Source organism: Myripristis murdjan, chromosome 21, assembly GCF_902150065.1.
Source record: "Myripristis murdjan chromosome 21, fMyrMur1.1, whole genome shotgun sequence".
Lineage (NCBI taxonomy): Eukaryota > Metazoa > Chordata > Actinopteri > Holocentriformes > Holocentridae > Myripristis > Myripristis murdjan.
The window spans coordinates 19,864,890-19,876,585 of record NC_044000.1 but is presented as its reverse complement, the minus strand read 5'-3'; the positions used below and the strand labels follow the sequence as shown (position 1 = coordinate 19,876,585).

Sequence of the window (11,696 nt, the reverse complement as noted above, 5' to 3'; positions counted from 1 at the left end):
CCATCGAAACGTCTCACAGTGGAGAGTGTGAGTGTCACCGGGTCAGCCGTGTACCCAAATGAACATCTGCACATGTACATTTGTGTACATGATGTACATCTGCGATGGGAGGTGCCCACACAATAACACTGCAAAGTGGGCACCTCCCATCACAGACGTTTTCAGAAAGCTGCACACACCACACTGCATAAAAATCTCCATTATGGCAAGTTATTAAGTTTCATATTTAGTTTTCAAAAATGTTATTTTTCTTGAAATAAGTGGGGGAAAAAAACAGCAGTGGGATAAAATAATCCCCCTTGTTTCCAGTGGAGTTTCATTTGTTTCAGGACTTTGGGAACAAATGTAAATATGTTGACAAAAGGCAGAATAAGGCAGATCAGCCCACCAGGACCAAGAAAATCTTGGAGACAGGCTGATAAGCAGTGGAAACACGTGGGATTATTTCATCCCACTGGCATGTTTTTTTTGTTTGTTTTTTTTTTTTTTGTTTTGTTTTGTTTTGTTTTTTTTTTGTTTTTTGCTTGTATTAACAACAAGATAATTTTAAAGATGAACATCAGAGTAAGAGATTTTTTGCAGTGTGGTTATTTATGTCGTCCAGGAAACTGCAAACACAGATCATCAAACACAGATTAAGTTTGTTCCACTGTGCTGTGCGGACACTTCGTCTTGTCCTTGGTCCACAGAGTTACACAATCACTCACAGATTGGTCTTAAAAACAGCAGGTTCAGTGACGGCGGTCGAACGGGTCAGCTGACTCTGCTGGCTTGAAACCGCCTGCTCAGCAGATCAGAATCTGAGCAGTAAGACAAACAGTAAAGTTAACACAATTACACCAAAGAACAGTATGTGAACACTCACTCCACCCCAACACAAATTGGAATTTGGGTGGAGTGAATAGTCATGTTTTGGAGTGAATTTCATGCTTTCACTTCAGTTGTTGTGAAAGTTTATGAAACCATAGGATGAACTCAAAAATACTCCATTGTTCCGCCAGAAAACAAGGTCATTTTTTCTTAGTTACTGAAAAGTTGCCAGATTGAGGATAGAGTTTTCCTCGCAGCAACGTAATGATATAACTATACTGCCTTAGTCATAAAGCAGATTTTCACATTTTGTACCCGAGCTAATATCCTTCACGACGTTATGAGGAACGGGCTGGGAAGAAGCTGCTAACAAGACCAATAGCACACCATCTCTCTGGTCGAGCCTTCACAATATCTGTATTGTAGTATTTCCAAGCCCCACAGCCAAGGAGACCGTGCCAGGTGCAAAGACATGCAAATTGTGCATTAACATTAATATGAACATGAGGCAAATCCTAAATCCTAAATCCTGTACATGTAAATACACACATACACACACACACAGAGACACACAGACACAAACGCACACACAGTAGCTGCTCCTTCCAGAACCGCATGGTAAAGACGCTCAGACAAACAGTGCATGTCAAGACCTTTGATTTATGGGCACCAGAATGAGAGGAACAGCCAGAACAAAAGGAAAAGAACAATAGTGCCACTGTTCATAGACAAATAATGGATAGAGGCTGGCATCATTTAGCTGTGGTGTTGTGCCCAGACGGTATCGTGAGATAGAGCCAGTGATACGGTGCCATCTAGTGGCCTGTTTATGTAAGAAAACAAAAAACACAAAGTAGATCACAGCCAATTTCACTGACTGGTCAAGCGATAGATAGAGTGATCGATAAACATAATAATCAGCCATTCACAAAGCCTCTGAAGTAACATTCAGTGTGTAGAGACACCTGTTCACTCATCACTCAGTTCACATCATTTGCACACACACGTTTCTACAAGCAAAGATTAAACAGATAACAATGACTACATGATAGCAATACTGAAACAGAATAATGAATAGATGAAAACAACAATAAAAAATATAAGATAACATAATAATTCACGCATCTCCTTCTAAGTATGAATAAAAGGACACAAGGAACATAAAGGCGTTTGACCTAATCTATGCAGGGTTAGGCTCTAATCGATGTAGACCTGTGATGGGGATTGGACAGAAGGTGGTGCAACAGACGTCCACCCTGATTTTTGCTCCTGTAGGCTGGGATGAGCTGAAAAATTCAACATACAAGACTGGAAGAATGACTGAATACACTCGACTAAGCTAAAAAAAAAAAAAAAAAAAAAAAGGGAATAATGTTTATTTTATAGCACCTGGAGGATGAGTGGTCCATAAAACATTCCGAGCAATAAATCAGAAGTCGAGCTCTGAATGTAAATGTGAAGTACAGGTGGAGAGAGGAGGCCTCTTTGTGAAGCAAAACGCGTTTTGTTTCAGTGTTTCGGAAACTGGCCTGTAGAGTCTCGTGTTGGGAAGTTTTTGCAATTTTTTCTTTCTCTAGAATCTGAATTTCAGTCCTTCTTCGTGTTCGTCCAAGACATGAAGGGAATTCGTCCAAACACAAAGTTGACTAAGCGGCGTTCCAGTGCTTTTAAAGTGGACATTTCGCTGCGTGGATGCTTCTTGGGCTTGTGGGGAGTGGTCTGCACTCATATCATGAAGGACTGAGTTTGTTTGTAGTTCTTTAGCTGTGGAGAGTAGAAAGACACACAATGAATCGTTTCCTTTAATTAGCCTGAGACCGTGCTTATCAGCTGCTTATCAAACAACACAATTAGCAGCAACCCGAATTCACAGCAGCAGCCAAAACAAGCATCGACACGATGGCGATCACTTTGAACACTCACATTACGAGTGGGAGGAGGAGGAGGTGGAGAAGGGCTGTAGGCCTTGGTGCTGAAAGACAAAAACTTCCGGTTTAGTTTAACCTCACGACCATCCGGTAACACGCAGAAGCAAGAGTGAGCGTTATAATACTGGAAAGTGAAACTCTCACCTTTTTGCTTTCTTTTCATCTGTTCAGAGAAACAACAAAATGCAAAGTGGTTATTGAAAACAAAAGAGGCGATATTTTTCTATGATTGCTATCCTACCTGCCAGTGATGCTGTAAATCTGCACACACACTCACACACACACCCACATACACACACACACACACAAACACACGCAGATGGCGGCAGCAGCAGACTTACTCTTGCAGCAGCCTCGACGTCGGCAGAGACACAGTCCAAGGCAGCACATGAAGATGAGCAGGAACAGACCGACACCACCTGCTATCAGAGTCTTCAGACTCAGCTGATCTGTGAGGGAGACGGGCAGCTTGTTTACTGAGTACACTCTCTTACACCAATGCTTTGCCTTTGTTAAAGGTCCAAAATGTAAGTTTTGGACTTCATAAAACATCCACAGGAACTGTAATTTTGCCCCATTTGCCCCCTGTCGGATCATATGCCAACCAGCAATTACATTTCTTCATCAGGCTGTTTGCCAGCATAGATATCCGGTGCTGCAAGCTAAGTTCATTTTAAGCAATACCCGAAATGTCTAGTGTGCACCCATCTCAAAAACTGTGTTCAAGTTCAAGTTTACTTAGAGCCCTTAATAACTGTGACGGTGTCAAAGGGCTTTACAGGCCCACAGTTTATAGAAAACAAAACAATACCCCCTGATGTGAACCTTCATATCGGGCAAGAAAAAACTCCCCCAAAACCCCCCCGAGGCCAATTTGGAGAAAGAAGGAAGGATAACATCAAAGCGAGGTGATTTTTAATTGACTTATATACATTCTCTAAAGCCTTTCCTTAATGTTAGCCATGACCAACTTATGCTTAACCCTAACCTTAACACCTAATCTTAACCAATAAGACAAAATGACCTAAGAAAATTTATATTAAAAAAAAAAAAAAAAAAACCTTGCTTTTGCTCAAGTAAAAAAAAACTGCAGCCAAGAGGACAATAGATGCCAGGTGGGCAATCATTAGCACTAAATAAAAGCTGTGGATAATCTAAAACAGTGGATGATACTCAAAATACTTACATTCAATGACTTTCAATTGTTGGGCCACACAGCTCTTGGGCGCCCCCACACTGTTAGAGGACTCACAGCGGTACATCCCTGAGTCTGCCTTGGACACACTCTTTAACTTCTGCTCCAAAGAGACAGAGACACACATTAGAGGGGAGGCGAAGAGAACAACAATAGTGTGTATATGTGTGTGGGTGTGTGTAGGTGTGTCTGTATGTGCCTGTATGCATGCAAGCGTTCATGTCTTTGTGTGTGTCCTCATGCTTGTGGTGCTTGGAGTGCTTGTCTTGTGTTTGTCCTGTGTGTGTGTGTGTGCACACCCATGCACCTGCACTCACCAGCGTGCCCTTGTGTGTGTCCATGCTGTAGGAAGTGTCTGTCGAGGAAATCAGGGCCTTGTTGTCTTTGTACCAGCGGTAGGTGGCAGGAGGCACGCTGAGCTTGTCCTTACAGAGAAGCTCCAAGTCCGAGCCTGCGAACGCAGAGCTGGGCACCTCACAGGACGGGACATGAGGAGGCACTGGGACGGGAGAGAGGACAACGATTCAAGTGATGCAAACAGCACAAAAAATCTACAGCTTTCAACAATGTGCTTTAAATTGTTGGACCTATTTTGTCATTTAGTGGTGTATTTTCTTATTCCCCTCTTTTGCACTAAGTAGCAAAACATTAACATTTACAGTTATCTAAAATATCAACCATGAAAGGCAGAAAGGAAATAAAAGGGTAAAAGCTTCTCTGTAAAGACACCATTTTGCACAGATGGTCAACAATCATACAGAGAGAGACCCATCACAGAAGAAGAGAAGATGCCAGTTCCTCCACCAGCAGCAGCTTCAACAGACCAGAATGCAAAGTAGCCACAAGACATGTCTATAGATTTAAATATCCACAGCTGAACAAATTCACCCTTTTCATTCTTTGGGAGTTTCTAGAAAGAATTCTGGGAAATGGAGGAATTTAATAACCAAAGCAGGAGTAGACGCGGATGCTGGTTGAGGGAAAGTGGGTAAAATTAATTGAATTACAGCTCAAAATAAATCTTGAAATGCCTCGAGCATATTGATGATGTGCAGCAGCGTAACAGCGATAGAAAGTGGAATGATCCTTTAATTGACCAGGGAAAGTAGACTGAGCAGTTTTTGCTCTTTTCCAGCAACACTCTGATTCATATTCACACATTTCCACACATCAGTGATTTGCTCAAGGGCAAGGGCCTCGAAAGTGGCTGCTGAGAAGGGAGAGAATGGATTCAAACAAGCGATTTTCTCCAACCTTGAAGTTTCCTATTTATTTGTCTCGCACAAAAACACACACATAAATGTATATTTGCACACACACACAAAAACCTGCATACACACTCACACCTTTACTGTCTTACCAAGTACATTGAGCGATACACTTGTCTCTCCCAGGTTGACGTGATCCTCGCTGGCCGTGACCTCGCAGCGATACTCCCCAGAGTCTTTCTGGGTGACCGAGTGTATCGTCAGCGTCGCCCCCTCTATCTTGGCCCGTCCTGCATACGATCCTAGAGTGGAGGGAACAAGGTTCATAGGGAGGTGATGAAGAGGGTAGGGGGCTTAATTAAGTGGTAGAAGGCTGGAAATGAGAGGAAAAAAGAAAACAATCAAAGAGGGTGTGGAGGAAAAAGTGATGGAAAGACAGGAGGCAAAATATCAGCAAAGAGGAGTTGAAGTAAGAAGAGAAAGCAGAGGGATGCACGCAGGAAGGCTCAGTCGCTCACCGCTAAATTTGCGATCAAAGTAAACAAATGTCACCCCCTTTCCTTTCTTCTTCCACTCGATACGCGGGTTCTGATCCTTCTCTGTCTTGAACTCACAGGCCAGAACAGCATCTGTGAAAAAAGGAAGGTGGTGGTGAGAGAAAAGCTAACGCAATGTGCAGCAGATGGAGGCCTTTTGTTTGGATGGTCCAATACTCCATTACTGGAAATATTCTTATAATGCAATAGTGAAATATATTGAAGGTATTGTGATATGTGGAAAGCCAGTACTCAATATTTTTCAATATATAACAATGTATGCATGCATGGGTAAAATGTAATTATATTACCATAAAGGCAAACACTACAGTAAACTTTATCATTTTACTGAAACTTATCTGAAGCTCATTTGTTTCCCTCCTTTTTCATGAACTCATTAAATTCATCTCACTTTTATTCATGTGAATCAACATGAGTAACTTTATTTTTCAGTATGACAAGCGGCAATAATTTATGTATTTTTCAATATATTATAATATCTTGCCACAATATATTGCCCTATACATATTCTCAGCTTTATTTATTCATTTATTCATTGATTGAATGCAAAAGACACCAGTACTTTTTTCTGTAAATTATTAAGTGACGTTAGTGCAGCCTTGAGAAATACTAACTTGATAGTTCATACTGGAAATCATATTTTCTTGTGTAAGGTATGTAAACTTAAATCTGACCATTACCTGATGTGAATTTTAACATTAACCCCAACTCTGTAGATGAGAGGTTTTCAAAGTTGGGTGCAGAGACCCCCAGTCAGCAAAATGAGGAAAAGTTTAATTTTACAGGTTTAATATGACCACGATTTTTCTGCATTCAAATTTGACATCTGAACAATTTAACCCTTTGACACCAGTACAAATGACCTGTGCCATCAAAGTTAAGGAAAAAAGCTGATTGCCAAATTAGCTATAAAATAAAATAAAATAAAATAAAATAAAATACTAGGAAAAAATATAAGAAAAAATTACAAGATAATCACCAGAAAATTAGAGACTGAATAAATAAATAAATAAATAAACTAAAAATAAATCAATGTTAATTATTAAAATGATACTTTTGAACATGAGATCAGTGACGCTGGACTGAAGTTAGATTTCTTTCCTCAGATTTCATCCCACACTGCCTTTCACACGCATTTAATACTCAAACCACATTATCTCTTGATGTAGGGGTCCCTATAGGGTAAAAAATAATTCTACTAGGGGTCCGTGGCTTATTGAACAGTAATTTGGGTGTCAAGATCATGTAAAATTTTGAAAACCCCTGCTGTAGATTAACTCTAGCCCAGACATATCTGATATGTCTACATCAGAGAAAATCTATCAGCTGCCTTTCATAGAGTTGTGAGCTTCACTGGAAACTCGGTCGACTTTCTAAAGACACTTTACTGTCACTTGTTAGACGATACACTGAGACCCGTCAGATCCAGAACCTGCTTCCCCTGCAAAAACTGTTGCAATCAGTTTGGTATTTTGTCACGACTAATGTGTACGCACAGAAACTCAATCAGCACTCAGCTTGGTGCTGCAGCAATCTGCTCGTTTGGCTTTAGAGGAATGATATTGACCCATAAATAAAGTGTCATCCAGCCCTGACGCTGATCCCCGCTCTCACCTGTGTGCTCGTGGACCTCCACTTTGGGCTTACTGCTGCTCACAGTCACCGACAGGCAGGCAGGACCTGCAGCGAGAGGATCAGCTGTTATCATGTGTTGGATCAAACTGTCAGCTCACCACATATCACAGCCGGAGATTTTTTTTTTTTTTTCATTTGGTCTTCACTACAATCGTAACAACCTTTCTCGTCACATTCATGAAGACAAACAGAATAACCTTTGACCATCTGATTAATCGAGTATTGATCAGTATCTTTAATGATCTAAGCTTTAATTAGTTGTTCCTGACAACTAATTGTAGCCCTTATGTTGTCCTTTCTTGTAATTTTGGTGTATTCTTGTGTTATGCTGCAGTCTTAGCCAGGTTTCTCTCTCTCTACAAAAAACGTTTCATTTATAACATGTTCAATGTATTTTACACAAGAAATTATATTCTATGAATTTATAGAATTGGGGTACACCATGTCTTGTGGATTCCCTTACAGTGAGCAAGACCAGACGTGCAGATAAGGACATAAAGGAGGATAAAAAGACAAGGAGACTCCCACATCGAAATCCTCACATTTTCACCCACATCACCCACATAAATAAAGTCACAAATACTTTAAATTCCTCCTGCAGAATTTGTGCACATGCATCAGCTTTCGTATTTTGTGTGGATACAGACAGAAAGAGGTGCTGGGGAACCCACAGAGTGTGTGTGCAGCCTGGTGGTGCCAGGAGCGCTGCAGTGCAGGAATGCAGGTGATGGATGGCTCTGTGAGAGCTGCTCTGTCCTGACCTGATAACCCCCTCTGTCCCTTCAGCAGACACACTCTCACACTAATACTCTGCACTAACATGTACAGATATACACACAAATGAAATATACTGTGCAAAAATGCATGAGACACCAAATGTTAATGAGCTTTCATAGAAAATGAAGAACACTCGTGTAAAATCTGGTTCTTGTTTAGTATGAAAAGAGTGCTTAGAGAGAGGAAACTTCAAGGGAAAGCGTGTGTGTGTGTGTGTGTGTGTGTGTGTGTGTGTGTGTGTGTGTGTGTTGGGGGGTGAGGGGGGACATATGCACATGCATGGAAAGCATGGTTTTGCGCAGACAAAGCCCCTCTATATCACAGTAACCTTACCCTGTTCAGCTGGCCCAACAGAGGGTATCAACACAATCACACTTGTACATATCTCTGTTCAATTCCCCACCCCAGGAGACACACACACACACACACACACACACACACACACACACACGCACACACACAGTTTGCTTTGCTATACTTGTGAGGACTGACTACATCCATTCCCTCACCTCTAACTTTAAAGAACCATACTTGTGTTTTTGCACAAGTATAAAGCACTTTTTTTTACTTTTTTTGAATGGATTTTCAGTCATTTAACCATTGGTGATAATTTAACATTGAACTGACTATATCACCTCTAATGCTGAATTCACACACTGGTGGGAAGCTCGAACATCCGTGACCATACATGTACTAACTGGCTGGGAAATCAAACCCAGAAGAGAAATATTAAATGAACATGGGCATTGTGAAAACAATGATGTGGATTTGTCTTGCTTGATATTTACTGTATCTAATCCACCATGTAGAGAAGATTTTCTTTCTAATTTATTGTTAGCAAAAGAGCATCCTTTTTTCTTGTATTAATACCACAAACACAGTCTTGTTGCAGGTCAAGACTGAGATTCTGAGGTCCAAGTTCAAGTGAACGTGGCCGAGCAAACAGCAGAACAGTCTGGATGTAAACTCCAGTTTTGTGGGCTTTTATCGTAAATGTTAATTTAAACTTTTTAGGAAGCACAATTTGCAAAGATTTTTTGGATGGACAATTTCAGGATGCATTTGACTGCTCTGTGAATTTTCCTTCCTCAAAAAGGACACTCATCATTTCCTTTTCATTTTCTTCGCTGAAGCGAGCAGTGATGTTCTGTGATGTACAATCATAAATGATAGGCAAACAAAAGTACTGAAAATACCCCTTTAACTTTAACTCTTACTCTAATTTAAATGCAAAACTAATTCTGATCTAAAACTTTAACCCACTGAAAGCAGCCTCACACTGAAGGATTCAAAGGATAATTGGTCCTGATGCACACGCACACACACACACACATACTTGTATGCAATTATCGGCTGCATAAAACATGTTGTTTGGAACATAGCCTCTGCCTGTTAAGATTCCCTCAGAAACTTCAATGCAGCTTCCAGATAGTGAGTGTTTGGTTTCATCTGTGCCCAGTTAACATCGGGGTCAGGCGGGGGCTATCTGCACACCGAGGCGGGATCTCCTCCAGAGGCCGTGTGACCTGCCTCATCACACTCTGGATCTGGGCTTGAAGCAGCATCAGAGAGCGGCCAGTGTAAACACGAAGCCCAGACACTCCCAGTCGCTCACATCACACATCAAAGTACTCCCACACACCTCCCCTACACACAACACACACTCACACAAACACACGATGAGTCAAAAAAATATTAATCCAGTCAGACTGCCTCAAATCCAATACATAACGAATCATCAAGTCTATCTTTTTTTTTTTTTTTTTTTTTTTTTTTTACAGAATATCATTTAAATCTATCCTCAAGCTTTTCTGACTTTCACAGCCAAGTCAATGATGTTTTTTTTAAGTAGTTTATAGTTAGTTATTTGGATAGTTTCCACTATTGGCATCTTTTTATTATCTACTACATCAAAACTCATTGTCTTTGCTCTGTAATTTTAATTGTTTTTAATCCCTTGCATCCCCAGTTGTAACTATTAAATTAAAGTCTCATCCATCCTTTTTTTATGGAAGCTCCTTATCAAATTTCTTTCCATTTTCTGAAACTTTTGAGACTAAATTGGCCCAATGACCTCAGGTTTTTTGAAATGGAATGAAATATAGGCAACACTGAACAATCAGTAAAGGAGGCTGTAAAAATGAACTCATGTGTAGGAAAATCACAGCAATATTACAACAATAATGCAAAAGGAGACCACAAGTGCCAGAAGAAAACTCCTTGCTGAGCAGGCTAACACAAACCACATTTAGACACCATACTTTACAGAATATAATATTTCTACAACATCAACCTTTAGGGGATATTATATCCTGGTCTATAATGATTGTCCAGATAATAATCGAGTTTGTAAAATGGGAATATCTCACTCTGCATCACGGCGACGAGGAGAGGAAGAGCCAAAATCTTGACGGTGTTCATGTTGTGTGGACCCTCAGAGCGGCGCGGTGTGTGTGGACAGCTCCCCGGGTGTATATGTGTGTGTGCGTGTGTGTGATGACTCTGACCGCCGGGCTGCAACTGGTTTCAACACACACACACACACACACACACACACACACACACACACACACACACACACACACACACACACACACTGCTCAACTCCCGGCAAGTTTCATCAACTGCAGGCGCGCTCTCGCACCATGTAGCCTGGGGGGTTGGGGCGCGCGGGAGGGGGTAGAGGGGGTGCGCGCACCCGTGGGAGTGGTGATAATGTTCACAGAGGAGTTCAAGAGGCTGTCTGATGTTTGTTTAGCACTTTCTTATCAGACAGAGCAAAACACCAGGGAGAACATAGGCTACAGTATGTGGTCGTTTTATTTTGACGTGAAACAGTGCCTTTATTTGATCTAAATTGCACTTTAAATAAATCCAATAGTCTGTTATACAGTGCCATTGTGCGAGCTGGAATACCTCTAATGATGACACAAAAAATAAATAATCAACAGTTTCATTCCTCCCTGCAAATAATCAAAAATTGCAAATTAAACTTTCACACTTTAAAATACAGAACGTTTCAAAATAAAAGCATTCTACTCAAAAAACACGTGCAGCTGACAGCAAACTGCAGGCCTCCTTGTTAATGTTTAATGCGGGAGGTTTTGAAACTTTTTTTTAATGTTTCAGACAAAATTCAACTTCAACAAGTTGAAGTTGAATTTTGGATTTCTGTCCCAGACAGAAAAAGGCACTTTGCTTTGCGTTAATATTAGGTAAGTATTAAATCGATTAGATTCACTTGAACTCTCACAAAAAGATAAAATGTGATCAGAGTAAAACATAATGTTGAAATAATCACTCATACATTTTTTGTATCATAACTAGTGAATTAAATGACAGTGACATTAAAGTAGGCTATTCCTGGTGCCTTTGGAGGCCCAGTTTGAAAACTCCACAGCTTGAGCACTGTGAATTTTATCCAGGGGAGGCTGAAAAGGTTTCATACCCCTAAGGGCAGGTAGAATTGAATCAAGTGGGATCTATCAACCAAAGTTAAAACGTGAAAATCACTGAAACTGCATGCAGTCGTGAGGTTTCCGTGTGACAGCGTGCAGGGAGACGGTGTTTGATGTAAGAGGAGGCG

General features: G+C 40.8%; 1 protein-coding gene across 1 annotated transcript; it reads right to left on the bottom strand.

Moving 5' to 3' along the window:
* Nucleotides 1–1,450: 1,450 nt before the first annotated feature.
* Nucleotides 1,451–10,545, bottom strand: jam2b (junctional adhesion molecule 2b). The gene is made up of 10 exons (XM_030081122.1): nt 10,480–10,545; nt 7,313–7,378; nt 5,660–5,770; nt 5,294–5,443; nt 4,251–4,432; nt 3,925–4,033; nt 3,080–3,187; nt 2,883–2,901; nt 2,734–2,782; nt 1,451–2,574 (listed from the first exon to the last, which is right to left on the bottom strand). The coding sequence occupies exons 1-10, from the start codon at nt 10,529–10,531 to the stop codon at nt 2,536–2,538; spliced, it is 885 nt and encodes a 294-aa protein (XP_029936982.1). The 5' UTR covers nt 10,532–10,545; the 3' UTR covers nt 1,451–2,535.
* Nucleotides 10,546–11,696: the final 1,151 nt, after the last annotated feature.